Here is a 27,849-nt window from a genome sequence, read left to right as displayed (position 1 = left end):
CATAATATTTCAATTCATTCGACTTTATTCTCAAAATTGTAGTATGACTTCAATTCGAGAATAGTTTGACTTTACTTTTTATCAACGTGGCCTAATAGATATATATTCTTAAATTTGATTAAATATTATTACTAAATATGGACTGATCATGGACCATAGCACATATTACATGCAGTTTTAAAAATGTAGGATAAGATGTAAACATGGACTCAAATACTCCTCTATTGGCTAATCGATGCTATTGTATGAGTAACCTGTCATATGCCGTTTTGTGTTACCAGGTAATGCCAATCAAACATTATCGCGACCGATGGGTTGTATGCCAGCATAAACGGTGTCTTCATTCTCTGTCTCCCACTTCCTGTCCGCCATGCCAGCAAGCGTTAAGTCAGCGTAGGTGACATCCTCTGCAGTGGCGGCCCCATCCTTAAAACACAAACATACACGCATGAATATGCACATGCAAACATGAACCCACGTGCAAACACACACATGCACACACACACTCACGCACTCACGCACTCAGATAGGGTTATAGTTGGAAGAATCATTGTTTAAGAAAGTGTAGAATTAATTGAAATACCACTGTAAGAAGTGTATGTATGTACTCACCGTATTGATCACAGTGTTAACATGCAAGGGAGTCTCTGGACAGGCAACAAGCTGGTCATCTGAAATTATTAAAAAAAATATTAATGTAAAACGGTATTAAAAGGGTTGAATAATTCGCAAACCATGTTTATGAATCATTTGGCTACTGAGGCCAAATGAATCTCAAGAACCCCAAGTCTGCATTTATCATTTAACAACCGAGAATCTCTGTTGTGCTATTTTAACACGTCTATTCATGTGAGCTTTGGAGGTTTAAATAGCGTGTTAGCGTCTGAGAACTATGCAAACACATGTTGCCATAACCTCAGTTTTCTTAAGCATTGTGTGAGGTGAAGCAATCTGCCGTTGCACATGACCGCATTGCCTCGTGATGTGCTGATGTGCTCGACGTGTGTCTATGTGTATGTTGCGCTGCATCCAGGAACTTGAGGAAACCTACTTGGTTTCCTCTTCTTCTTCTTCCACACTACGATCAGAGCAAGCACCACCATCATGGCACAGCCCACCACTGCCACAGAGATGATCAGCTCTCTGTTGTCGACACCGCCCCCGTCTGTCCAAAAAAATAAACAGTTAACAACCGTCTTGCTGAAGCCATCTGTGCATTGGGCTCTATTGGATTGTTACTTTTGTTGGTGCTTACATCTGTTAGGCCTCAATCATGGTATTAAAAGAAACAATCAAGGTAATTGAATGCAGTCATGGTGGTATTATAAGACAGTTTGGATAAGGGTCCACCAAATATGGAATACTGACTATATTGTACTACAAAAAAAAAAAGCCCAAACAAAAGATGGTAAAAAAAACTAAGTAACTAAACATTAGAAAGACACGCTTTATTCAGTGTATGTTTACTTGTTGTTGTCTATCCATATTATAGTTTTGTTAAGATAAAAACTTTATTGACATGCTGTATATTTTATTGTAGCAGGATAGCAGTACCTTGTTCGTCGTTTTCTAATTTAGGCATGGGAAGGCCTCTTCCCTTAACTGTGTGAAGACAAATCAAACATTGAACAAATCATCCGTGTGAAGACTAAAACGCAGGAGCCAAAGGTATTTACCACACCAAGTTGTGTGTCTGTGATTGAGTGAGTAATTGAGTGATTGAATGAGTGAGTGAGTGAGTGAGTGAGTGAGTGAGTGAGTGAGTGAGTGAGTGAGTGAGTGAGTGAGTGAGTGACAGAGAGAGAATGGTGATCTTTTCCACACCTCGGATACGGACGGGGAACTCCACCCTGCTCTGGACCTGGTGTTTGACCAAAGCCAGGCAGCTGAAGCGGCTGCCAGGCTGAATGTTGACCCTCAGCCGGACTTCCCATTTGGTGCCCGACTGTCCGGCGAGCATGTGGTCCGGTCGGTTATCATCCTGCCACTTGAGAGACAAACCTCCATACAGAGAGCTGAAACGCTGATCAGGTCCCTGGTACGTGACCAGACTACAGCTTAAGGTAACATTGGCTCCGGGCAACCAGTTAGACCGCGGCTTGGAGGAAACTGAAAGAATACAACAAAACAACAAATGCTTTTTTGTTTTGCGTGGTGCAGTTTGGGCAATATATATCTGAGATTATTAGCGAGGAATACGTCTTTCATTCAGAGAACACACCTGCAGCACAATCCCTCCCTGTGGGTTCAAGACCAATACCACCCCTTTAGACAGACATCTCACTATCTGACCAACACTTGACCGCCACGTCATTGCTTTTATAACACTTGAATATAAGAACTTACTTTGTTATGGTGCTTCCACACTGCATGAACAGACACCCACAAACACCTTCATACTGTCGGACCCCGTGGTGGTGGTCAGATTAAGTTTTTGGTTAGTTACCATGTCCCTTCGATGACGCCGAATTTAGGCATACCTTCTACAGTTGGGTGTTGATGTTTGTTGGGGCAGTATGCAGCACTTTGAATTATAAAACTGAACTCATTAGAAAAATAAAATCTTAGTCTGACACCTTTCTGGTTCCTTTAGCTACCCACCACATGCAAAGTAAACATACAAACAGTCTTCAGGCACATGTGCATTACTCACCAGTAATTAGAGACAGAATTTGCAATTCATCCGAATCTGTACTGCACCAATATGCTCCAACATCGACTTTGGTGATGTTGTTGATGTGTAAAGAACAATCTGACCAAATGATAAATCTACCAGTGTTTGCGTCTTCTCTTCTGGAGATACTAGAGATAAGGGTTGTACCACTTTTCGTGTTATGAGACCATTGTATGTCGGAGCAGGATCTCTCCAAATGAGAGACGCAGGGCAGGTTAACTGTGTGACCCACTCCCCCCACCACGAGGTGGTTTTTGGTTACAGCTGTAAAGATATGTAGACAAATTGTGACAGATATTAAAAAAACACACAATGTAAGCTATATTATGTCTCCAGTTAGATATAATATCATATTGAAAGTTGTGTTAATTATCCTTACCGGTGTGAATGAGGGCAATAAGTAGCAGCCCGATTGAACAAAGAGGAACTCCAAGCATGTTGTTCCTACGCTTTATTACGGAGACGGACTCCTGTATTCTATTATGTTCGGTAAGATGTATTCTTAGTCAACACAGAGACAGCTTCCTGAATTGGCCAACAGTCTCTGACCCCCAGACTTGGCATTACCTCCTTATTTGATAGGCCCTGGGTTGCTTCTCTAATATGCTCATAGAACATTGAGTAAGTCATATCTCTGAGTAAAGAGCAATGGAAATTACCTCAATTACGACGTGACAATGGATTTATATAATATCTGAGATAGAATCATCATAAATCATTTCGGCCACAATTCCACAGATTCAGGCTGTTTCTTGTGCGGGATATTGAATGAGTCTAAAATATATATATATATATGCCTATAAACAAACAGAAATATTGAGTATCTTCATTGAAAATATTGAGGCATTCATATATTTAAGCAATAGATCACGACAGGCTGTGGTATGTGCTCATTATACCACTGTTAAGGGGCGTGGGCCGGCGACCCCCTTCACAGTGTTTTTTTTTTTTTTTCTGAAATTCAATTAATTATTATTAATTAATTATTTTATTGACATTGAACAGAAAATTGAACGTTGAAAGTACATGGATTCTGTGAGCCATCTGTTGTTTAAAGGAAAACCATACCCTAAAACAAATTATTTTAGATGAAAAGTGGTATGAACTGATCATGGACCATAGCACATCTTACATGCATTTTTTAAAAAAGGATAACATGTACTAATTTGGCCCTCTTGGTAATCTATGCTATTGTATGAGTAAACTGTTATAGGCCGTTTTGGGTTGCCAGGTCATGCCAATCAAACATCGGTGGCTTCACTTTCTGTCTCCCACTTCCTGTCCGCATCGCCTGCAACCGTTATGTCAGCATGGGTGACATCCTCTGCAGTGGCGGCCACATCCTTAAATCACAAACATATACACACGAATTTGCACATGCATACATGAACCCACAGGGGCGGCCTTCCCTACAGGTGGGTTAGGCGGCCGCCTAGAGCGCCATCTAGAGGGGGAGCGCAAAATAATGCGCCCGAAAAAAAAAAAAAAAAAAAAAAAAAAATATTTCCCTCCTGGCGCATATTTTTGCGCCCCTTATATATCTCCAACCAATATTTTGACATTAAAAAAAATAAATCTAACATTAGGGTAAAATTAGCCAAAAATCGAAAACGGAAGGGGAACCTACCTCCTTGGTTTCGTCAGAACATGCTAGTACTATAAGGCGTTTGGTTAGAGTGTTTTCAAGAATCGAGAATCAAGAACGAAATCAAGAAAATGAAGAGGCAAAAGCCATCCGGGGCGCAATTTTTTCCTCCGTGGATTTTATTCTTGAATTAATGTTTGTTCATCGTTGCGATCGTTGTGTTTATGTGAAAGAAATGCAGTTACAGGGCAAAACAGTTTTTCAAGGTTGCAATTCAGTTTTCGTGGGGAATGAACAAACTTTTTTTTTTAATTTTTTTTATTATTATTATTATTATTCTTTTTTTTTTTTGCGGAGGGGGGGGGGGCGCCAGGAGTGAAGCTCGCCTAGAGCGCCAAATGTGCTGGGGCCGCCCCTGTGAACCCACACACACACCAACACACACACACAAGTTTAAGAAAGTGTAGAATAAATTAAAATACCACTGTAATTGAGGATGAGGACGACCACTGTAAGAAGTGCATGTATGTACTCACAGTATTTATTACAGTATAAACATCCAGTACACTCTGGACATGCAGCAAGCTGGTCATCTGTAATTAAATTCAAAATATGTAAAACGGTATTAAAAGGGTTGAATAAATTGCATCCATGTTTCGGACTCCTGAATGATTTGGCTATTGAAGCCATATGAAACTCAATAACCTCAAGTCTGCAATTAACAACCGAGAATCTCTGCTGTGCTATTCTAACGCGTCTATTCATGTGAGCTATTATAATAATAATAATTGATCCATTTTTTATAGAGCTTTTCTAAATACTCAAAGACGCTTTACAAATAAGAAAGGAATACATAGACAGTACAGACAATCAAACAAAAGGGAAAAAAATAAATAGGCAACACATTAAGAGAGCGGGAGAGAGTGGAAGATGGCGGAGAATGATTTGTCAAATGTTGCAGGTGGTTCTGAAGAGATAGGTTTTAGGTCGACTTTTGAATGAACATAGTGTATCAGAGTTTCGGATGGCCAGAAGGAGGGAGTTCCAGAGGGTAGGGGCGCTATGGAAATTTGAATAGCGTGTTAGCGTTTGAGAACTATGAAACCACATGTTGCCATAACCTGATGTTCTCTATGTGTGTCCAAACTGTCCATGTGTACTTTGCGCTGCATCCAGGAACTTGAGGTAACCTACTTGGCTTCCTCTTCTTCTTCTTCACTAGGATCAGAGCCAGCACCACCGTCATGGCACAGCTCACTACTGCCACGGCGATGACTCGGCCGATCACTTGGCAGTAGCAAGCGTCCCCGTCTGTCCAAATAATATACAGTTAACAACCGTCTAGCTGAACTCATCTGTGCATTGGGCTCTTTTGGCTTGTTACTTTTGTTGGTGCTTAAAATTTGAAATATATTTCCACATCTACATGGTGGGCTCAATTGTCAGGCCTAAATCATGGTATTAAAATAAACTATCAAGGCAAATGTATGCAGACATGGTATTGTAAGACAGTTTGGATGAAGGGTCCACCAAATATGAGATACTACGGAGCCCCTCTGGTGACATCTGGGAAAAATAAATAAATCAGTTTGCCCGATTTAGTGATCTGTTTTCCCGACTTAATAATCTGTTTTCCCGATCTAGTGATCTGTTTTCCCGACTTAGTGATCTGTTTGCATGATTTAATAATCTGGTGACACAATTTAATAAATTAAGGGAACGAGATAACTAATTTGTGGGAACAAGATAATTATTTTGTGGCCACAGTTTAATAATTCGTGGGAACGAGATACTTATGTTGTGTTTTATGTTGTGGTTGTCTATTGTTGCAGCAGGGGTTAGACGCATGTCGTTCTATTTTAACCTCGGAATGAATTACAATAACATTCTAAAGTCACTTGCTGTTAGGCAAGGGGTTCTAATAAGTAAGAGGCACTTAATTAGGCAGCGGCTGCTAAAAATGCACGGGTACAGCCGAAGACAATATGATGACCTCGGTGACGTGATAGAGGATGGACCTCGTTTTGACAGCTACACCAGCACCAAGTGTCGGGGCGGACCTTAGAAGCCACCGAACTCCTCTAGGCCTCCATAAAGTAGCCTCCAATGACATGTGGATCACTGCTGGTGTATGCCGCTTTAAGCCAAATTATTTTACGGGAAAAGCTGTCTATGCAACCATTGATGCAGATTCCATATGGTTTTCATTTATAATCGGTATGCCAGATATAATTATCATTTGCAAGGATGCCAAATGATAATTAATAATTTCATGTATTTGCTGTACATCCATCTGTATCCATGCAGGTTTCCATTTCCCTTCAGCTGTTGCATGATAAAGTCTATCTCGTCACCGAGGTCATCATATTGTCTTCGACTGTACCCGTGCATTTTTAGCAGCCTAATTAAGTGCCACTGCCTCTTACTTGTAATAACTCCTTGCCTAACAGCAAGTGACTTTAGCATGTCATTGTAATTCATTCCGAGGTTAAAATAGAATGATATCTCTTCTATCTTGTCCATAGCCGACATGCGTCTAACCCCTGCTGCGACAATAGACAACACAGCCACACTCAAATTATTAAACTGTGGCCACAAAATAATTATCTTGTTCCTTCAAATGATTAAACTGTGGCCACAAATTAATTATCTTGTTCCCACAAATTATTAAACTGTGGCCACAAATTAATTATCTCGTTCCCGCAATTTATTAAATTGTGGCCACAGATTATCAAGTCATGCAAACAGATCACTAAGTCGGGCAAACAGATATATCTTTTTTTCCTAGATGTCACCAGGGGGCTCCGTAAGATACTGACTACATTGTACTGATAAAAAAAAGGCCAAAGAAAAGATGGGAAAAAACAACTAAGTAACTAAACAGAAAGACAAGCTTTATTCTATGAGGGGCCGCATGGGACATAAGTCATACTTCGTCTTACACACACTATTATAACCTCACATATACACCACTATACTCATACACACACACTATTATACTCCTTTTACATGCATGTATGAGACTGTATAGTCGTGTATGTGAGAGAGTATAGTAATGTATATGAGAGAGTATAGTAGTGTGGGAGAGAGTATATAGTTGGGTATGTGAGAGAGAATAGTAGTGTGTGTGAGAGAGTATAGTTGTTTATGCAAGAGAATATAGTAGTGTGTGTGAGAGAGAATGATATTGTTTGTGAGAGAGTATAGTAGTGTGTGTGAGAGAGTCTGAATGAAACGGAAGTGAGTTTGATTCCTCAGTTCCTGATTAGCTGACAGAAGAGGCGGTAGCTGCTGGCGCTCAAAATACGTGCTCAGTGGGTCGGATAACCCACTGCGTTTGGTTATCCGACGTCTCTGACCCTTCCACATTAATCTGATTGTCCAGATTGAACCGCGACTTGGAGCTTTGAGTCCCTCCGGCGGGCACCGGGACCTAGCTCCGGGGGCCGGTGGGACCTCCTGCACCTCCTCGCCGGAGGAGATCCGGGAGTCCGCCATGGCAACAATCCCTTTCTCCTCCATGTCAATCTGGACTTCAGGACCCCCCGCCGGAGCTCCCGGACTGCTCTAGATTAGAATATTTTATAGAACGGATGATATTATGAATCCCGAACGACTGCGTCAATTTCTCTGACGTCTCTGGTACCGCCACAACACGTAGAGTCTGGCCATGGTTGAGAATTAATTGGCGGTCACAAGAGGAAGCCTCTCTCAAACGAACAACCCGACCAAATAATTTTTTGATGTGAACGCAGCATAACAGAATAGCTGGAAATTCCAGAGTGAAATGACAGCGCAGTATTTTGAGCTTCTCTGCTGTCAGACAATCAGGAACTGAGGGATCAAATACACTTCCGTTTCCAACCAGGTCTCACAGGAATCCGTGAAATGACAACGGGCGCTTAACTCAAAATCTGTGGTGGCCTCACGGAAACACTCAAATTTCCTTGATATGGCCACGGTTTTTGCTCAAATGCAAGTTGATGACACTCATATTCCGTGGCACACACACAGATGATCCCCATTTCAATGAACGAGTCGACCACGGGCGCTTAACTCAAAGTCTGTGGTGGCCTCACAGAATCACTTAAATTGTCTGTGATATGCCAACGGAATTTGTTCCAATGCAAGTTAAGGATACTCATATTCCGTGGAGGGATCCGTGAAAGGAGCATAGCCTATATATATACATAGGCTATGCTCCGACGCGTATATATACATACGTATATAAGAAAGAGATTCATACTGACAGTATGGCACTATATCCCTGTTCTCGCCCATGCACCCATCTTGAATTTAATAGACCATTATTTTTTGCTTCGAGGAGGTCTGGTGGTCTCCGCATATAATAAATAAATAAATAAACATCTATATATAACAAAATAAATAAATATCTATAAATATGTATGTTTATTAATATCTATATAAATATATATATATATACACATACATATTTATAAATAGGCCTATTATTTATTGATTTTGTTGCTTCGAGGAGGTCTGGTGGTCTCCGTAAATAATAAATAAATAAATAGGTATGTATGTACCTATTTACATACATACATATTTATATTTATTTATTTATTTATTATGTACGGAGACCACCAGACCTCCTCAAAGCAACGACAGTGGTCAAGAAGGGCAGGCGAGAATATAGGGATATAGTGCCATACCGTCAATATGAATTTCATTCATTTCCGAGAGGACGGTCAATGGTCAGATACAGATCTCGTTATCACAATCATTTATATCGATGTATATAGATGTTCATAGATGTTCATTTATTTATTTATTATAAAGGGAGACCACCAGACCTCCTCGAAGAAACGAAAATGGTCTATTAAATTCAAGATGGGTGCATGGGCGAGAACAGGGATATGGTGCCATACCGTCAATATGAATTTCATTCATAGGCAATGGTCATTTCACGGATCCCTGTGAGACCAGGTGACGCGCAGCGTGAAGTCCATTAATTCCTGATAATGGACACTTCGAAGGGCATTATCCCGCTTATACCACGATCACTTGCCAAAGAAAATAAATTAAGACCATTCATTTATATTTTCCTGTGTTTTACATTCCAAATTAAAGTTTTTCACAAGCCATAACTTTGTTTCGCTGGTAACGCCTGAGGGTTTGACTAATTCCTGGGACAACCATTACCCTCCCGCAAGGTTCTCATTCAATGGATCGTTGTTCACTACTCCAGTAATTAGGTGGGACCTTAGCTACGACTTGGCAACGGGTTAGGGTTAGGGTTCGGTGAGGGTTAGGGTTAGGGTTAGGGTTAGGGTTAGGGACAAATCAAACATTGAACCAATCATCCGTGTGAAAACTAAAACGCAGGAGCCGATGGTATTTACTACACCAAGTTGTGTGTGAGTGAGTGATTGAGTGATTGAGTGATTGAGTGAGTGAGTGAGTGAGTGAGTGAGTGAGTGAGTGAGTGAGTGAGTGAGTGAGTGAGTGAGTGAGTGAGTGAGTGAGTGAGAGAGTGAGTGCGAGAGTGAGTGAGTGACAGAGAGACCGGTGATCGTTTCCACACCTCTGATACGGACGGGGAACTCCACCCTGTTCTGGACCTGGCGGTTGACCAAAGCCAGGCAGCTGAAGCGGCTGCCACGCTGAATGATGACATTCAGCCGGACAGCACATCTGCTGATCCTCTGTTCAACGAGGATGTAGTCCGGTCGGTTATCATCCTGCCACTTGAGAGACATACCTTGATACAGAGGGTCAGAACACCAACCAGGCCCCTCGAATGTGTTGAGTTGACAGCTTAAGGTAACGTTGGCTCCAGGCAATAGGTCAGACCTCAGTAGGGAGGAATCTGAAAGAATACAACAAAACTTCAAATGCTTTTTTTTTTTGTTGCATGGTACAGTTTGGGAAATATGTCCTAGATTGTTAGCGAGGAATAAAGCTTTCATTCAGAGAACACACCTGCAGCACAACTCCTCCCTGTGGGTTCAGGACCCATACTACCTCTTCTGACAGACATCTCACTATCTGACCACTACTTGACCGCCACATCACTGATTTTATCAACACTTGAATTTAAGAACTTACTTTGTTATGGTGCTTTGTGCAGCTTTTCCTTCCCATTCAGTCAGTCTTTCATTGACTCAGTCGCGTTTAAACTGTTTTGTTGCAGTAAAATATTAATCAAAACTAAAAGTGTAAGGCTTCTGCATAATGTCGGTGTTTAGGAAATATGTGATTGCTGTACGGGGTTTGCTTATTCACCGTCTTAAAAATACAACTAGAGGCCCGGGAGCGGGCCTCTAGGAAGCCCGCTCCCGTCCGGCGACAGCTATATGGCGTTGGTGCGTTTGCGAATGATGGTCTGAATATTGACTTTGTATGTAGTGGCATGTTTCCATGCAAGAATGTTAACTGTAAGGCCTGATGTATTAATATTTGTTATTGGTGCCTTTTAACTCTGTTTGATGCATATTTGTTGAATGATATGTAAACACCCAGTCTGTGTAGTGTAATGGTATGTACCAATTTGGGGTTGGTCTGTCTAGCAAATATAATGGATGTGTGTTAGTTGAATAGAGAGGCTCTTGATGGACAGAAGCTATACTATACTATGCTTTCTTGCAGCGGTGTAAGGTATGGAGCGTACCTACATCCTGCCCAGTGACGTGCAGTCAGGGTAGGCAGACTGCACGTCACTGACCAAATTCAAACGTAAAAATGTTTATTAAATAATTGTATTTAATAAACTTGTATTTGTATTTGTACCGAGTATTCTTGTGTTTTATATATGCAATATATACGTTATTCCAATTGTTTAGACGTTACGATGACAATTGTATCAGTTACGCAACATCAAATAAAAAAAACCGGTAGAATAAGCAGTGACTTTACTTTCCATTCATTGTGAACGGCAACGAAAAACTAATGTGGCGCATGCGCACTTCGATCCTGTATTCTTTCACATCTACGCCGAAAGGCACAACTCTGCTGTGCCTTTGTACGTAAATATGTTATGCCAGTAATCATCTACGCTACGTATCAAACATGGACCAATCGAAATCGAGATATTACTGGACATTTGCGCAGCTGACGTCATTACACCGGCTACATGTAATCCCCGCGAAACTCAAAAAGTTAAAATGACAGCAGCGACATCTACCGATATTTTAGAGCTAAGAAATTTCTCTAAACTCAACTTTACTAGCAAAAATGAGCTACTGGCAAAAGGGAGGCCTATGCCAACACTTGATGCACTCTTGCAGAAAAAGGGACCGAAAATTGTTCGCTCGTTTCAAACGGATTGGTACGAGAAAAAGGATTGGCTTTGTGGCTGTGCTGCCTGCTTTTTTCATCCAGTCAGACTGTTTGGACTGCAACGGGATGCTGTGATTTAAACAACCTGCCCGCAGCAATAAATGAGGTAATCTGGCTTTCATAACTCAGTGCCTACCCACTTACTGACTTCACCGCACGTCACTGATCCTGCCGGAGGTGGTGGTCAGATTACGTTTTTGGTGAGTCACCATGTCCCATCGGTGTCGCCTAATTTAGGCAAACCTTCTATTGGGTGATGGTGTTTGTTGGGGCAGTGTGAAGCACCTTGAATTATAAAACTGAATTTATTAGAATAATCTTGGTCTGACACCTTTCTGGAACCTTTAGCTACCCTGCACATGTAAAGTAAACGTAGAAAAGGTCTTAAGGCCCATAGGCATTACTCACCAGTGATAAGAGACAGATATTGCGTCTCATTCACATCTTTGCTGCACCCATAGCCTCCGACATCGACTTCGGTGATGTTGTTGATGTGTAAAGAACAATTGGACAAAATGTTAAATCTACCACTGTTGGCTGCTTCTCTTCTTGGGATTTCAGCGACAAGGGTACTTGCAACACCTGGCGTGCTATGATGATACCATCGTATGTCTGAGCAGGATCCGTCCAAAGGAGAGACGCACGGGAGGATAACTGAGTGACCTACTCCCCCCATCACGAGGTGGCTTTTGGTTACAGCTGTCAAGATTTGCAGACAAAATGTGACAGATATTAAGAAGCACACAATGTACTGTATATTGTATCTCCAGTTAGATATAACATCATATAGAAGGTTGTGTTCATTATCCTTACCGGTGTGAATGAGGGTAACGAGTAGCAGCCCGATGGAACAAAGAGGAACCCCAAACATTTGGTTACTCCGCTTTATTACTGAGTCCTGTTTCTGTTGTGTCTGTTAAGATGTAGTGATAGTCAAGACAGCGACAGCTTCCTGAATTGGCCAACATTCTCTGAATTAATACTTGACATAACCTCCTTATTTGGTAGGCCCTGGGTTGCTTCCCTAATATGCTCATAATACATCTAGTACGTCATATCTCTGAGTAAAGAGCAACGGAAATCATCTCAATGACTGTGTGACAATGGATTTATATGTTAAATCTACCACTGTTGGCTGCTTCTCTTCTTGGGATTTGAGCGACAAGGGTACTTGCAACACCTGGCGTGCTATGATGATACCATCGTATGTCTGAGCAGGATCCGTCCAAAATATATTTATTGATTGACGAGATGCATTTAATTTAATTTAAATAATATCTTCGAAAGACTTGAAGGATAGAAAATAATTTAGGGCACAATACACTGATTCAGGCTGTCTTGTGAGCGATATTGTATGAGTCTAAAATATATATATAGGCCTATGTAGGAACAAAAATATTGAGCGGCTTCATTGAGAATATTGAGGGATTTATAAATTAGAAATTATATATAATTATTCCAAAAAAATATTTTACTGCAAACAATTGATGAACTGACATTTTAGTTCGATTTTCAAAAAATAACCATTCCATAACCATATTTAAATAGAATTCAGCTTTCAAGAAATAATAGTGAAAATACTGCATTTTGGAGAGCAGCTGAACTCAATTAACGTAATGACACTTAAAAGAGCTTTAAAAAAAATGGTGCGCAGCTTGGCTAACCCACACCCTCTTACATAATAGTCATGGTTGCGGTCGGAAAGTCAAATGAAATACATCCTGTATCCTTCCCTAACCTGTTTTCCTTTACCTCGATGGGAAACGTCGTAAGGTCAAGGAAAAATGGAAAGGGCTAGGAGGATTTAGGGAAAGACAACCGCGGTGCTTAGGGAACCCCACTGTACAACACTAGGCCACGTCTTTAGACCGCTAAAAGCGCATCATACTCTGCCCAATGCTTTCTAACGTGCTGTTTAAAGCAGGCTATAAAAACGTGGATAACACGTTGACAAAAAGCATACTCAATTGCTTCAGTTGGAAGTGAAATAATAAAAGGAATATAGGCTACCACTCACAAAGGAGGAATTAAATAGTTGTCACATTGATAATGGTGGCTCACACTCACACTCCTGTCCCCCTATTCTATAGACATAGATCTCAATAAGTATGATTGCATGAAAATAATTGTCGGGTCCTGTTCATCATTTGTTTTTTGTGAATGTTCCAGTGGTCCAGTGTAACCTATGCTTAAGGATATGAGAAAAGAAGCATTGAATCATCTTTCGTTAGCATGAAGAGAATTCAAAGAGGTTTTATCATGGGTGCCACTTGAAGTCAGTTAAACATTGCAAAGCAAAAAGGACCGCATGGCTGTATACCGCCAGAGAATGTCTAAATGGAAGACAGGCCGTAGACAGGCTCTGGTACCACTCTGTAGTTCAAGTTAATCCTGACCCTCTACAGCGCCCCCTGTGTCTATACCCCAACATAAAACCAGGCACAATCATAGGATGCTTTGTGTAATACTACTCCAATACTACATTAAAAAACATTCCCACATGACATACATGTTATTATAGTCTACCCCTAACAGTACTGCCAGATGAGGAAGATATTTCATGACTCTATATATATACTTTTTATTTTAATAAGTTTGTAAGGGGTAGAGAAGGATTATGAGTGTACCTAGTCAACAAAAGGAGACATAAGAAAAAGCCACTTGATACTGATCCTTGCTGATCTCCACGAAAAGTTTCAGAGGCCAGTTAGAAAAATATGTAATAATATATTTCAGCTATTTATCTTGATAAAATCCATCCACAGCAAAACTGGACTGAATATATCTATTTAAAAAGAACATGGCAATGCTAACATTCAAAAAACACATTTAGATTGAAAAATATCTGTATATGTACACATACACATTATATATATATATATATATATATATATATATATATATATATTTACACAACCCGGTAATTTAAACCCATCTAGCATCCATCTCATTCCATCGAAATTACTTACAGTAGATATTGCATCTGAGACTTATTGCCTGGGCGACTCACTCATCGTTTTCACCATGGGATTCATGGTCACCAATATCTTTCCATGGATAAGACACTGCGTAGCTGCATAGTTTTCCTTTCCAGTTAGTCTTCGACACACCACATCCACCAATCACACAACACAGCAGCAGCAGATCCCAGACCCCATGGGGTCATAAGACCGATACATACAGAATATCTTGAGTACTTAGGTAATTTGTGACGTTGTCCTATCCCGTAGCTTCAACAAGTAGATGGTCTTTGCATTACAGTCAAAAGTAGAAACTTACAGACTGCATTCCACCATTTCCCCTTCTTGTGTCAATTGTGATGTTTCCAAATCCTTCAGCCTTTACAAGTGGATGGTCTTTGCGTGTACATTCAAAATGCAAATTAACTGCCTTCATTCAACCCTTTCACATCCATGTACAACACCGGTCCTTTGCTTTTCCCCATTCTGACATCAGAGATCCTCCCATCCAGAAAGTGTGGGTTGTGTATTTTTTGTACAATGGAGGAAGGATGAAATAGATCATCAAATGTGCTTTGTTATTACTGCATAAGGCAAACCAAATCAGCTTTTTGGTTAAGAACAAAACAAAACTGTTTTAGAACTTCAGACAAAGCACACATCTCAGACATACAAAGAAGGGGTTGATCTCGACTAAACCATGATCAGTACGTGCAGTGCCCGGCACATCGAATTAACACTAACACCCAAAATTATACATCACAAGTTAAAATATGAATAGTTACTACTATATCTTTGCAGAAAGAGATTTCATTGGTTCACAGCCGTCAATGTGATTACCAAACCCTACACATTCATTATCTGACTACGACACAAAAAAAGAGACATGACGTCGCAAATGAATAGCAATGTGTGAAACTGGGCCAAGGTTAAACCTTTAAACCACACAAATGATAGAAGGGCATTAACATAACACATTAACATAGCACACTCAAATAACGACTTTTATTCTCAGAATATTACTACTATTTCTCTTTATATACACATATATATAAAAAATATAAAAGAGAAAATGAAAATCTGGACTGGGACATTCATGCGCAGACTGAAAAAAACCTGACGTGCCACACCAAAGGCTGCCGCTGGAGGCTAATCCAAAAGGCTACACCCAGAAAGTACATGAATCCTGTGAGCCATCTGTTATTTTAAAGGAAAACCGAACCCTAAAACCAGGGCCTGGTGCTGGCCGTTTCGGTGCCCTACGCGAGCGGGGGGGGGGGGGCGCCTCTTTTTATATATTAGGTAAAAACATCTAATTTGCCGAAATTGAGTGATAGGTTATAGGGCCTACAATTAAGAAAAAACTACGGTGGGCCTCTTCATAACTAATTTATATATTTTTGTAATTCAATAATGTAATAATATATATGTATATTTTCTTTTTACAAACCTTAATTTTTGGTACTCCCCCCAGGTACTTTCTGCCCTACGCACTCTGCGTACTCTGCGTATAGAGAGTGGCGGGCCTGCCTAAAACAAATTATTTTAGATGAAATGTGATGTAGTGGCCGGGTTATATCATAGTGGTATGGACTGATCAGGGACCATAGCACATCTTACATGCAGTTTTAAAAACGACCGATGGGTTGTATGCCAGCATAAACGGTGTCTTCACTCCCTGTCTCCCACTTCCTGTCCGCCATGCTGGTAAACGTTACGTCAGCGTAGGTGACATCCTCTGCAGTGGCAGCCACATCCTTAAAACACAAACATACACGCATGAATAAGCACATGCAAACATGAACCCACGTGCAACACACACACACACACACACACACACACACACACACACACACACACACACACACACACACACACACACACACACACACACACACAGGGTTATAGTTGGAAGAATATAAGTTTAATTAAGTATGGAATTCATTAAATTACCACATTAAGAAATGTATTTACTCACAGCATTTATTACAGTATTATCATTCAGGGGAGTCTCTGTACGGGCAACAAGCTGGTCATCTGAAATTAAATAGAAAAATATGAATGTAAAACGGTATTGAAGGGGTTATAATTCGCAAACCATGTTTCGGAATCCCCAATCATTTGGCTATTGAAGCAATATGAAACTCAAGAGCCTCAAGTCTGCATTTATCATTTAACCCCAGATAATCTCTGTTGTGCTATTGCTATGTTGCCATAACCTCAGTTTTCTTTAGCATTGTGTGAGGTGAAGCAATCTGCTCTACGTGTGTATGTGTATGTTGCACTGCATCCAGGAACTTGACGAAACCTACTTGGTTTCCTCTTCTTCTTCTTTTTCTTCATTAGGATCAGAGCCAGCACCAATGTCATGGCACAGCCCACTACTGCCATAGAGATGATCACCTCTCTGTTGCCACCGTCCCCGTCTGTCCAAATAATATACAGTTTACAACGGTCCAGCTGAACCAATCTGTGCATCGGGCTCTATTGGCTTGATACTTTTGTTTGTGCTTAAAATTTGATTGTATTGCCTCTTCTACATGGTGGGCTCAAAAGTTAGGCCTAAATCATGGTATTAAAATAAACCATCTAGGCTATTGTATGCAGTCATGGTATTGTAAGACAGTTTTGATAAGGGTCCACCAAATATGAAATACTGACTATATTGTACTAATATTTTTTTTTAAAAAGTAAGTAACTAAACATTAGAAAGAGAAGCTTTATTCAGTGCCTGTTTGCTTGTTGGTGTGTATCCACATTATAGTTTAGTTTAAATAAAAACTGAATTCACCAGCTACATTGGATCCCCCATCATGACCTTGATCGTCGTTTTCTGAGTTAGGCATGGGAAGGCCTCTTCCCTTAACTGTGTGAAGACAAATCAAACATTGAACAAATCATCCGTGTGAAGACTTAAACACAGGATCCAATGGTATTTACTACACCAAATTGTGTATCTATGAGTGAGTGAGAGTGTGAGTGAGTGAATGAGTGAGTGAGTGACAGAGAGAGACTGGTGATTCTTTCCACACCTCGGATACGGACGGGGAACTCCACCCTGTTCTTGACCTGGCGGTTGACCAAAGCCAGGCAGCTGAAGCGGCTGTCCGGCTGAAGGATGACATTCAGCCGGACAGCACATCTGTTGATCCTCTGTTCGGCGAGGATGTAGTCCGGTCGATTATCATCCTGCCACTTGAGAGACATACCTTGATACAGAGGGCTGAAACACCAACCAGACCCCTCGAACGTGACCAGACTACAGCTTAAGGTAACGTTGGCTCCGGGGAACATTCGAGACCTCAGCTGGGAGGAAACTGAAAGAACCAAAACAACCCAAAACATCAAATGCTTTTTTTTGCATGGTGCAGTTTGGGGAATATGTGTCTGAGATTGTTAGCGGGTAATACAGCTTTCAACACACCTGCAGCACAATCCCTCCCTGTGGGTTCAAGACCCATACCCCTGCTTCAGAAGACATCTCACTAACAAACCAACACTTGACCGCCACGTCATTGCTTTTATTAACACTTGAATTTAAGAACTTACTTTGTTATGGTACTTCCACACCGCCCAAACAGACCCCCACAGATACCGGACTCAGGGGGGGGGGCAGGGGGGGCAACCGCCCCCCCTTGTGGCTCAATGGTTGAAAAAGCGCGCTAAAGTGCCCTTCTAGAGTGTCGAAAACGAGAGGAAATGCCTTATTGGCTGCCCTTTTCACTTGCAAAACATGATTAGGTGCCCTCTAGGGTGCTCCTTCATACAATAAATTATGAATAGGTGCCCTCTAGAACAGGAAAGTTCAATGACGTGCCTTAATGAGTGCCCTTATAGTCCCCTTCTGCCCGTCTTGTGCCCTTTTAGTGCCCCCTTTAGTGCCCTGATAGTCCCCTTCTGCCCGCCTGGTCCTTCAAGTGCCCTTCTGCCCGTCTGGTCCTTCGAGTGCCCTCCCAGTGACCTTTCTAGTGCCCTTCTAGTACCCTGATAGTGCCCTTCTGCCCGTCTTGTCCTTCTAGTGCCCTCCTAGTGCCCTTCTATTGCCCTTCTAGTACCCTTCTAGTGCTCTTCTGCCCGTCTGGTGCCCTTCTAGTGCCCTTCTGTGCATCTGGTACCCCCATGGTTGAAAAAGTGTGCTAAAGGGCTCTCTATGGTGGTGAAAATGAGTGCCTTATTGGCTGCCCTTTACACGTGAACAAAAAGTAACGAGAACTGCAAGCAGTTATGCAGGGGTCCAAGAAATGTGCATTTCTCCGGCACAACGCGAAGCATGTGTTCAAAACGCTACTGTGAACCTGTGGATACGAAGGTTTTGACTGTGGGAGGTTCGGTGTGGGAGATATATCCCCAAACGCGTTTTCAGAACATTCCTTTGGCCAATTAGGAGATGAACAATTCCCTCGTTTATGGCGGCCCCTAATGGCGAAGTTTTGTAGAAGATATACAATTTCCTCGTTTATTGCGCCCCCTAACGGCGAATTTTTCCGAATTTTCTATTGAACGACATTAAGGTTAGCACCAACATGTGTGTAAAATTTGGACTCGATCCGATGTCTAATTTTTGATTTCTTTGGATTTTTGATTTTCCACGTCTAATTTAGCTCATAAACCAATATTCAAAACGCTACCGTTTCGTCGTCGAAGGTCGGATCAAAAAAGTCGACGATTTCTTTGCGTGTTTGTCTGAAGATGTCGTGTGCAAAGTTTGGTGTTGATTGGTCAAGAAATGTGGGAGGAGTAGGGAAAATACAGTTTAGCGATTTTCGCGATTTTGCCGAAAATTTTTATAGACGCAAATGGGCGTGGTCTAAGCCAAAAGATGCAGCAGACTCCAGTGAATCTGTGGGAGTTTTGGACTGTGGGAGGTTCGGTGTGGGAGTTATAGCCCCAAAGGCGTATTCCTTGGTATAGCGCCACGTAGTGGCCGGCATGTCTGGATTTGGTCGTCTGCGGTCACCTCACGTACCTGGATCTTGTCATGCAATTGGCGTGTGTGCACCATTTACGGTTTGGGCTGTGGTACCACTTCTAGCTGGGAATAATAATAATCCTTACAAAAACAATAGGGTTCCAACCTGTTGGCTTGGACCCCTAATGAGTGCCCTAGGTTGCCCCTGATGATGATGATGTGCCCTCTGGAGCAAGAATATGGCAAACCGAAATAAACATGTTGTGGTTAGCTATTGAGGTGCAGACGTTCCTCTCTTTGGTCGCTGACGAACGGGGAATGCGAGGTGTTGCTTTCATGTGGCGTCGCCATGACAAACAGCTACATCGAGTGGTACTTAAATCTCCACTGGATAACGAAGCAAAAAGCGGATTAAGAGTATGTCAGTACCCATAGTGGAAAAGCGCAATTAGGGTGCACTCACACTAGGCCATCTGGCCGTTTTCACACCTAACCGTGCTCAAATGCCAGTGTGAGTGTGGCCAGTCTTGCTTGGCCGGGCCAATTTGGCCACTTGGGAGAGGTGTGCTGCTACGGTACGGGCCGCTACGGTACAGATGCTAATGAGCTGACACGCGCACACGCACGGCTACGCAACCTGAGCTGGATGACGTATAGTCCATGCGACGACCACGGATATAATAAAGGCGACGAGCCTTCTTTCCCATTAAATGGTAAACATGTATCCAAATAAGCAACAGACTCAGCAAAGTGCGAACTGTGTTCTCTGTGTTGTTGTCCATTGTTGTTAGAACTCTGACTGGCGGCAGACTTTATTGTGGTCCATGCAGCGGACGCTTGGTGATGACGTGTTACTTACGACGTGATGACGTATGTACAAGAGCCTACCGTGGCCAGGCCACAGTTGCGACGGCCAACGGCCAGACGGCCTAGTGTGAGTGCAGGCCAGAGAACAATGGGGCCATTTGAGGACGGTTAGGTGTGAAAACGGCCAACGGCAACGGCCAGATGGCCTAGTGTGAGTGCACCCTTAGATGCCAAGTTAAAAAAACTTAATATTTTCAGTTTGCATAATCCGTTTAAAATGTATATACATTTTTTGTGCTTTCAAGATCATTCAAGTGTAGGTCATTTCATGCAAGAGAGACGATAATGGTCAGCTATCACCTCAACAAGAAGGAAAACTTCCTTAAATGTTTCCGTAGCTGGCTGTCAGCGGTCAAAGACCGTATAGTAGTGGCACATTGAATTTTATCCAGTCAAATTTTTACTTAAATGTTAGTAAAGATGAAAGCAGTAAGGCATCCTCCTTTCTTTGGCCAAAATGTGAAAGTGCACAATGATGTGAACAACTCATTTTGGTGTTTAAAAAGTCGCTAGAATAAGGGGAAACAGGGTCTTTGAAGCAAATTTTTTCCTGGGGGACGAGCCCCAGACCCCCCGTTTAAATTATGAGCCGCACTATTCTTTTAAGGGCTACATGGAGATGTAACAAGTGCCCCGAATGGAACCTTCAAGGCAGCGCTTGCTAAGGTTAGGGGATAGGACGTTCCAGGCAGCGCTGCCTTTAAGGCTCCGTTGGGGGAACAAAACACCATCAAGTTAGAAAAGCCACTGTGTCCGCTGTTGGGGCCCCATGTTGTCCAGAATGTGCCCTTTTTATTTTTTCGCCCCTGCCCTTCAAACAGTCTGAGTCCGCCACTTCATACTGTCGGACCCCGTGGTGGTGGTCAGATTAAGTTTTTGGTTAGTTACAATGTCCCATCGGTGACGCCTAATTTAGGCATACCTTCTACAGTTGGGTGTGGTAGTTTGTTGGGCAGTGTGCAGCACTTTGAATTATAAAACTGAACTTATTAGAAAAAATTAATCTTGGTCTGACACCTTTCTGGTTCCTTTAGCTACCCTGCACATTCAAAGTAAACATACAATCTACAGGCCCATGGGCATTACTCACCAGTGATAAGAGACAGATATTGCAAGTCATCCTGATCTTTACTGCACCAATATATTCCGACATCCACTTCGGTGATGTTGTTGATGTGTAAGGAACAATTAGACACAATGTTAAATCTACCAGTGTTTGAATCTTCTCTTCTGGAGATACTAGCGACACGGGTTGTACCACTTTTCTTGTTATGAAACCATCGTATGTCTGAGCAGGATCCCTCCAAAGACGAGAGACATGGCAGGATAACTGTGTGACCCACTCCCCCCATCACGAGGTGTTCTTTGGTTACAGCTGTAAAGATATGCAGACAAAGGGTCACAGATATTAAAAACACACAGTACTGTATATTATATCTCCAGTTGGATAAAGTATTACAGAGAAAGTTGCGTTCAATATCCTTACCGGTGTGAATGAGGGCAATAAGTAGCAGCCCGATGGAACAAAGAGAAACACCAAACATGTCGTTTCTACGCTTTATTACCGAGACAGAGTCCTGTTTCTTTCGTGTTCCGTATGATGTAGTCTTAGTCAACACAGAAACAGCTTCCTGAATTTGCCAACATTCTCTGACCCCAGACTTGGCATTACCTCCTTATTTGTTAGGTCCCAGGGTTACTTCCCTAATATGCTCATAGTATATTAGTACGTCATATCGCTGAATAAAGAGCAACGGAAATTATCTCAATGACGGTGTGGAATGCATTTTTATTTATAGCTTGAGTAGATCCATTTAATAAGTAAAGTTATTTCCTATTTTGCAATATTTGCATATTTGTTATATTTTTTCAACCTTTGATTATTCTCCCAAAACTTAACAAATAATTGTGTTTTCCCATTAAAACTCCTTCTTTCAATTGTAATGTCCCACACGGTAATCTTTTGTGTTCATATTTCGTAGGCAACACACGCAAATAACAAGCAAAACAATTATACAATGTATATTTTTATATAAACATAAACATTGAAATTTAACAGAAAAATGGACGTTGAAAAACAAAGGCCCTTTGCCACACCACAGGCTGCAGCTGGATGCTACTCAAAAATGCTACACCCAGAGTACAAAATAAAGTACATGAATCCTGTGAGCTATCTGTTTGAAGGAAAACCAAATCCTAAAACAAATTATTTTAGATGAAAAGTGATGTAGTGGGTTACATCATAGTGGTAAAGACTGATCATGGACCATAGCACGTCATACATGCAGTTTTAAAAACGTAGGATAAGATGTAAACATGGACTCAATTGGCCCTCTGGGTAGTCGATGGTGTTGTATGAGTAATCTGCTTTTGGCCGTTTTGGGTTACCAGGTAATGCCAATCAAACATTGTTGTGAGCGGTCGGTTCTATGTTTGTGTAAACAGTGGCTTCACTCTCTGTCTCCCACTTCCTGTCCGCATCGCCTGCAACCATTATGTCAGCATGGGTGACACCCTCTCCAGTGGTGGCCGCATCCTTAAAACACAAACATACACACATGAATTCGCACATGCATACATGACCTACACCCGCACAGGGTTATAGTTGGAAGAATAGAAGTTTAAGAAAGTGTAGAATAAATTAAAATACCACTGTATTTATAATATTGTACTAATAAAAAAAATTAAAAAAGTAAGATACTAAACATTAGAAAGAGAAGCTTTATTCAGTGCCTGTTTGCTTGTTGGTGTGTATCCATATTATAGTTTTGTTTAAATAAAAACTGAATTCACCAGCTACATTGGATCCCCCATCATGACCTTGATCGTCGTTTTCTAAGTAAGGCATGGGAAGGCCTCTTCCCTCAACTGTGTGAAGACAAATCAAACATTGAACAAATCATCCGTGTGAAGACATAAACACAGGAGCCAATGGTATTTACTACACCAAATTGTGTATCTATGAGTGAGTGAGAGTGTGAGTGAGTGGCAGAGAGAGACTGGTGATTCTTTCCACACCTCTGATACGGACGGGGAACTCCACCCTGTTCTGGACCTGGCGGTTGACCAAAGCCAGGCAGCTGAAGCGGCTGTCCGGCTGAAGGATGACATTCAGCTGGACAGTACATCTGCTGATCCTCTGTTCGGCGAGGATGTAGTTTTGGTCGATTATCATCCTGCCACTTGAGAGACATACCTTGATACAGAGGGCTGAAACACCAACCAGGCCTCTCGAACGTGACCAGACTACAGCTTAAGGTAACGTTGGCTCCGGGGAACATTCGAGACCTCAGCTGGGAGGAAACTGAAAGAACCAAAACAACCCAAAACATCAAATGCTTTTTTTTGCATGGTGCAGTTTGGGCAATATGTGTCTGAGATTGTTAACGAGTAATACAGCTTTCAACACACCTGCAGCACAATCCCTCCCTGTGGGTTCAAGACCCATACCACCGCTTCAGAAGACATCTACTTACCCTGCACATTCAAAGTAAACATACAATCTACAGGCCCATGGGCATTACTCACATGTTAAATCTACCAGTGTTTGCGTCTTCTCTTCTGGAGATACTAGCGATAAGGGTTGTACCACTTTTTGTGTTATGAAACCATCGTATGTCTGAGCAGGATCCCTCCAAAGGAGAGACGCAGGGCAGGCTAACTGTGTGACCCACTCCCCCCATCACGAGGTTGTGTTTGGTTACAGCTGTAAAGATATGCAGACAAAGGGTCACATATATTAAAAACACACAGTACTGTATATTATATCTCCAGTTAGATAAAATATTACAAGGAAAGTTGTGTTCAATATCCTTACCGGTGTGAATGGGGGCAATAAGTAGCAGCCCGATGGAACAAAGAGAAACACCAAACATGTTGTTTCTACGCTTTATTACCGAGACAGAGTCCTGTTTCTTTCGTGTTCGGTAAGATGTAGTCTTAGCCAACACAGAGACAGCTTCCTGAATTTGCCAACATTCTCTGACCCCAGACTTGGCATTACCTCCTTATTTGTTAGGTCCCAGGGTTACTTCCCTAACATGCTCATAGTATATTAGTACGTCATATCGCTGAATAAAGAGCAACGGAAAGTATCTCAATGACGGTGTGGAATGCATTTTTATTTATAGATTGAGTAGATCCATTGAATAAGTAAAGTTATTTCCTATTTTGCAATATTTGCATATTTGTTATATTTTTTCAACCTTTGGTTATTCTCCCAAAACTTAACAAATAATTGTTTTTTCCCATTAAAACTCCTTCTTTCAATTGTAATGTCCCACACGGTAATCTTTTGTGTTCATATTTCGTAGGCAACACACGCAAATAACAAGCAAAACAATTATACAATGTATATTTTTATATAAACATAAACATTGAAATTTAACAGAAAAATGGACGTTGAAAAGCAAAGGCCCTTTGCCACACCACAGGCTGCAGCTGGATGCTACTCAAAAATGCTACACCCAGAGTACAAAATAAAGTACATGAATCCTGTGAGCTATCTGTTGTTTGAAGGAAAACCAGATCCTAAAACAAATTATTTTAGATGAAAAGTGATGTAGTGGGTTACATCATAGTGGTAAAGACTGATCATGGACCATAGCACGTCATACATGCAGTTTTAAAAACGTAGGATAAGATGTAAACATGGACTCAATTGGCCCTCTGGGTAGTCGATGGTGTTGTATGAGTAATCTGCTTTTGGCCGTTTTGGGTTACCAGGTAATGCCAATCAAACATTGTTGTGAGCGGTCGGTTCTATGTTTGTGTAAACAGGGGCTTCACTCTCTGTCTCCCACTTCCTGTCCGCAACGCCTGCAACCGTTATGTCAGCATGGGTGACATCCTCTGCAGTGGCGGCCGCATCCTTAAAACACAAACACACACACATGAATTCGCACATGCATACATGAACCCCCCCCCCCCACACCCACACCCACACTCACACCCACACCCACACCCCCACACAGAGGGTTATAGTTGGAAGAATAGAAGTTTAAGAAAGTGTAGAATAAATTAAAATATCACTGCATTTAAGGATGAGGACGACCAATGTTAGAAGTGTATATATGTACTCACAGTATTTATTACAGTATTAACGTCCAGGGGAGTCTCTGGATGTGCTACAAGCTGGTCATCTGAAATTAAATTTAAAAAAAAGAATGTAAAAGGGTATTAAAAGGGTTGAATATATCGCAAACCATGTTTCGGACTCCTGAATGATTTGGCGATTGAAGCCATATGAAACTCAAGAACCTCGAGTCTGCATTTATCATTTAACAACCGAGAACCTCTGTTGTGCTATTCTAAAACGTCTATTCATGTGAGCTATGGAAGTTTAAATAGCGTGTTAGAGTCTGAGAGCTATGAAACTACATGTTGCCATAACCTGATGTGCTCTACGTATGTCAATGTGTTTGTTGCGCTGCATCCAGGAACTTGAGGTAACCTACTTGGCTTCCTCTTCTTCTTCGCTAGGATCAGAACCAGCACCACCGTCATGGCACAGCTCACTACTGTCACGGCGATGACTCGGCCGATCACCTCGCTGTTGCCACCGTCCCCGTCTGTCCAAATAATAGACAGTCAACAACCGTCTTGCTGAACTCATGCATTGGGCTCTATTGGCTTGTTACTTTTGTTGGTGCTTAAAATTTGAAATATATTGTATTGCCTCAACTACATTGTGGGCTAAAAATGTAGGCCTAAATCATGGTATTAAAATAAACCATCTAGGCAATTGTATGCAGTCATGGTATTGTAAGAAAGTTTGGATAAGGGTCCACCAATATGAAATACTGACAATATTGTACTAATAAAAATTTTTTAAAAAGGAAGTAACTAAACATTAGAAAGAGAAGCTTTATTCAGTGCCTGTTTGCTTGTTGGTGTGTATCCACATTATAGTTTAGTTTAAATAAAAACTGAATTCACCAGCTACATTGGATCCCCCATCATGACCTTGATCGTCGTTTTCTGAGTAAGGCATGGGAAGGCCTCTTCCCTCAACTGTGTGAAGACAAATCAAACATTGAACAAATCATCCATGTGAAGACATAAACACAGGAGCCAATGGTATTTACTACACCAAATTGTGTATCTATGAGTGAGTGAGAGAGTGAGTGAGTGAATGAGTGAGTGAGTGACAGAGAGAGACTGATGATTCTTTCCACACCTCGGATACGGACGGGGAACTCCACCCTGTTCTTGACCTGGCGGTTGACCAAAGCCAGGCAGCTGAAGCGGCTGTCCGGCTGAAGGATGACATTCAGCTGGACAGTACATCTGCTGATCCTCTGTTTGGCGAGGATGTAGTCCGGTCGATTATCATCCTGCCACTTGAGAGACATACCTTGATACAGAGGGCTGAAACACCTACCAGGCCCCTTGAACGTGACCAGATTACAGCTTAAGGTAACGTTGGCTCCGGGGAACATTCGAGACCTCAGCTGGGAGGAAACTGAAAGAACCAAAACAACCCAAAACATCAAATGCTTTTTTTTGCATGGTGCAGTTTGGGCAATATGTGTCTGAGATTGTTAACGAGTAATACAGCTTTCAACACACCTGCAGCACAACTCCTCCCTGTGGGTTCAAGACCCATACCCCTGCTTCAGAAGACATCTCACTAACAGACCAACACTTGACCGCCACGTCATTGCTTTTATTAACACTTGAATTTAAGAACTTACTTTGTTATGGTGCTTCCACACCACCCAAACAGACCCCCACATATACCTTCATACTGTCGGACCCCGTGGTGGTGGTCAGATTAAGTTTTTGGTTAGTTACCATGTCCCATCGGTGACGCCTAACTTAGGCATACCTTCTACAGTTGGGTGTTGATGTTTGTTGGGCAGTGTGCAGCACTTTGAACTATAAAACTGAACTGATTAGAAAAATAAAATCTTGGTCTGACACCTTTCTGGTTCCTTTAGCTACCCTGCACATTCAAAGTAAACATACAATCTACAGGCCCATGGGCATTACTCACCAGTGATAAGAGACAGATATTGCAAGTCATCCTGATCTTTACTGCACCAATATATTCCGACATCCACTTCGGTGATGTTGTTGATGTGTAAGGAACAATTAGACACAATGTTAAATCTACCAGTGTTTGCGTCTTCTCTTCTGGAGATACTAGCGATAAGGGTTGCACCACTTTTTGTCTCATGAAACCATCGTATGTCTGAGCAGGATCCCTCCAAAGACGAGAGACATGGCAGGCTAACTGTGTGACCCACTCCCCCCATCACGAGGTGGTCTTTGGTTACAGCTGTAAAGATATGCAGACAAAGGGTCACAGATATTAAAAACACATAGTACTGTAAATTATATCTCCAGTTAGATAAAATATTACAGAGAAAGTTGTGTTCAATATCCTTACCGGTGTGAATGAGGGCAATAAGTAGCAGCCCGATGGAACAAAGAGGAACACCAAACATGTTGTTTCTACGCTTTATTACCGAGACAGAGTCCTGTTTCTTTCGTGTTCGGTAAGATGTAGTCAACACAGTAACGGCTTCCTGAATTGGCCAACATTCTCTGA

General features: G+C 41.7%; 4 protein-coding genes across 7 annotated transcripts in view; all 4 read right to left on the bottom strand.

The window, feature by feature from the left end:
* Nucleotides 1-3,463, bottom strand: part of LOC130374719 (uncharacterized) — a 4,210-nt gene extending 747 nt beyond the window's left edge. Inside the window, exons 1-7 of the mRNA XM_056581649.1 lie at nucleotides 3,054-3,463; nucleotides 2,654-2,938; nucleotides 1,825-2,109; nucleotides 1,555-1,602; nucleotides 1,052-1,165; nucleotides 613-671; nucleotides 1-426 (exon numbers count right to left, since the gene is read on the bottom strand). The exon at nucleotides 1-426 is cut by the window's left edge and continues 747 nt beyond it. Of these exons, the coding sequence (XP_056437624.1) occupies nucleotides 292-426; nucleotides 613-671; nucleotides 1,052-1,165; nucleotides 1,555-1,602; nucleotides 1,825-2,109; nucleotides 2,654-2,938; nucleotides 3,054-3,111 (984 nt within the window). The 5' untranslated portion in view covers nucleotides 3,112-3,463 and the 3' untranslated portion in view covers nucleotides 1-291. The remainder of the gene's footprint in view (nucleotides 427-612; nucleotides 672-1,051; nucleotides 1,166-1,554; nucleotides 1,603-1,824; nucleotides 2,110-2,653; nucleotides 2,939-3,053) is intronic.
* Nucleotides 3,464-3,484: 21 nt separating this feature from the next.
* On the bottom strand, nucleotides 3,485-12,744 carry LOC130374721 (uncharacterized). Of its 2 annotated transcripts, XM_056581651.1 has the most exons (7): nucleotides 12,372-12,744; nucleotides 12,141-12,257; nucleotides 11,967-12,032; nucleotides 9,805-10,089; nucleotides 5,454-5,570; nucleotides 4,796-4,852; nucleotides 3,485-4,017 (listed from the first exon to the last, which is right to left on the bottom strand). In XM_056581651.1, coding segments are annotated over exons 1-7 (702 nt in total). In that variant the 5' UTR covers nucleotides 12,430-12,744; the 3' UTR covers nucleotides 3,485-4,015. The 2 variants fall into 2 exon arrangements, with proteins under 2 accessions (XP_056437626.1, XP_056437625.1); XM_056581650.1 differs by having other exon boundaries at nucleotides 3,486-4,017; nucleotides 11,967-12,257; nucleotides 12,372-12,741.
* A 3,244-nt stretch (nucleotides 12,745-15,988) lies between these two features.
* On the bottom strand, nucleotides 15,989-22,094 carry LOC130374718 (uncharacterized). Of its 2 annotated transcripts, XM_056581648.1 has the most exons (8): nucleotides 21,781-22,094; nucleotides 21,385-21,669; nucleotides 17,551-17,835; nucleotides 17,310-17,384; nucleotides 16,831-16,944; nucleotides 16,497-16,555; nucleotides 16,139-16,275; nucleotides 15,993-16,048 (listed from the first exon to the last, which is right to left on the bottom strand). In XM_056581648.1, the coding sequence occupies exons 1-7, from the start codon at nucleotides 21,836-21,838 to the stop codon at nucleotides 16,147-16,149; spliced, it is 1,005 nt and encodes a 334-aa protein (XP_056437623.1). In that variant the 5' UTR covers nucleotides 21,839-22,094; the 3' UTR covers nucleotides 15,993-16,048; nucleotides 16,139-16,146. The 2 variants fall into 2 exon arrangements, with proteins under 2 accessions (XP_056437622.1, XP_056437623.1); XM_056581647.1 differs by having other exon boundaries at nucleotides 15,989-16,275.
* A 993-nt stretch (nucleotides 22,095-23,087) lies between these two features.
* LOC130374647 (uncharacterized) lies at nucleotides 23,088-27,791 on the bottom strand. 2 transcript variants are annotated; one of them, XR_008893640.1, is made up of 9 exons: nucleotides 27,688-27,791; nucleotides 27,292-27,576; nucleotides 26,473-26,757; nucleotides 26,232-26,306; nucleotides 25,751-25,864; nucleotides 25,377-25,435; nucleotides 24,112-25,164; nucleotides 23,313-24,000; nucleotides 23,088-23,162 (listed from the first exon to the last, which is right to left on the bottom strand). XR_008893640.1 is itself a non-coding variant. In XM_056581574.1 (7 exons), exons 1-7 carry the CDS (start codon nucleotides 27,743-27,745, stop codon nucleotides 25,030-25,032), a joined length of 1,011 nt encoding a protein of 336 aa, XP_056437549.1. In that variant the 5' UTR covers nucleotides 27,746-27,791; the 3' UTR covers nucleotides 24,009-25,029. The 2 variants fall into 2 exon arrangements, 1 of the variants encoding a protein (XP_056437549.1); XM_056581574.1 differs by lacking the exons at nucleotides 23,088-23,162; nucleotides 23,313-24,000 and having other exon boundaries at nucleotides 24,009-25,164.
* Between the last annotated feature and the right edge of the window lie 58 nt (nucleotides 27,792-27,849).

The sequence above is a fragment of the Gadus chalcogrammus genome, chromosome 21 (assembly GCF_026213295.1).
Source record: "Gadus chalcogrammus isolate NIFS_2021 chromosome 21, NIFS_Gcha_1.0, whole genome shotgun sequence".
Classification (NCBI taxonomy): domain Eukaryota; kingdom Metazoa; phylum Chordata; class Actinopteri; order Gadiformes; family Gadidae; genus Gadus; species Gadus chalcogrammus.
This window is presented reverse-complemented; position numbering and strand designations above follow the sequence as displayed.

What these genes read in the sequence shown, in the direction of transcription:
- LOC130374647 (XM_056581574.1), bottom strand. Translation starts at nt 27,745, where the DNA reads ATGTTTGGTGTTCCTCTTTGTTCCATCGGGCTGCTACTTATTGCCCTC. An exon ending in ATATCTGTCTCTTATCACTG is followed by an intron (nt 26,758 to 27,291) that starts GTGAGTAATGCC and finishes TGGTTCTTTCAG; the next exon opens with TTTCCTCCCAGCTGAGGTCT. An exon ending in GTTCCCCGTCCGTATCCGAG is followed by an intron (nt 26,307 to 26,472) that starts GTGTGGAAAGAA and finishes GTCTTCACACAG; the next exon opens with TTGAGGGAAGAGGCCTTCCC.
- LOC130374721 (XM_056581650.1), bottom strand. Translation starts at nt 12,429, where the DNA reads ATGTTTGGGGTTCCTCTTTGTTCCATCGGGCTGCTACTCGTTACCCTC. An exon ending in ATATCTGTCTCTTATCACTG is followed by an intron (nt 10,090 to 11,966) that starts GTGAGTAATGCC and finishes GTATTCTTTCAG; the next exon opens with ATTCCTCCCTACTGAGGTCT. An exon ending in GTTCCCCGTCCGTATCAGAG is followed by an intron (nt 5,571 to 9,804) that starts GTGTGGAAACGA and finishes TTATTTGGACAG; the next exon opens with ACGGGGACGCTTGCTACTGC.
- LOC130374718 (XM_056581647.1), bottom strand. Translation starts at nt 21,838, where the DNA reads ATGTTTGGTGTTTCTCTTTGTTCCATCGGGCTGCTACTTATTGCCCTC. An exon ending in GAAGAAGAAGAGGAAACCAA is followed by an intron (nt 16,556 to 16,830) that starts GTAGGTTTCGTC and finishes ATTTAATTTCAG; the next exon opens with ATGACCAGCTTGTTGCCCGT. An exon ending in ATAATACTGTAATAAATGCT is followed by an intron (nt 16,276 to 16,496) that starts GTGAGTAAATAC and finishes TTGTGTTTTAAG; the next exon opens with GATGTGGCTGCCACTGCAGA.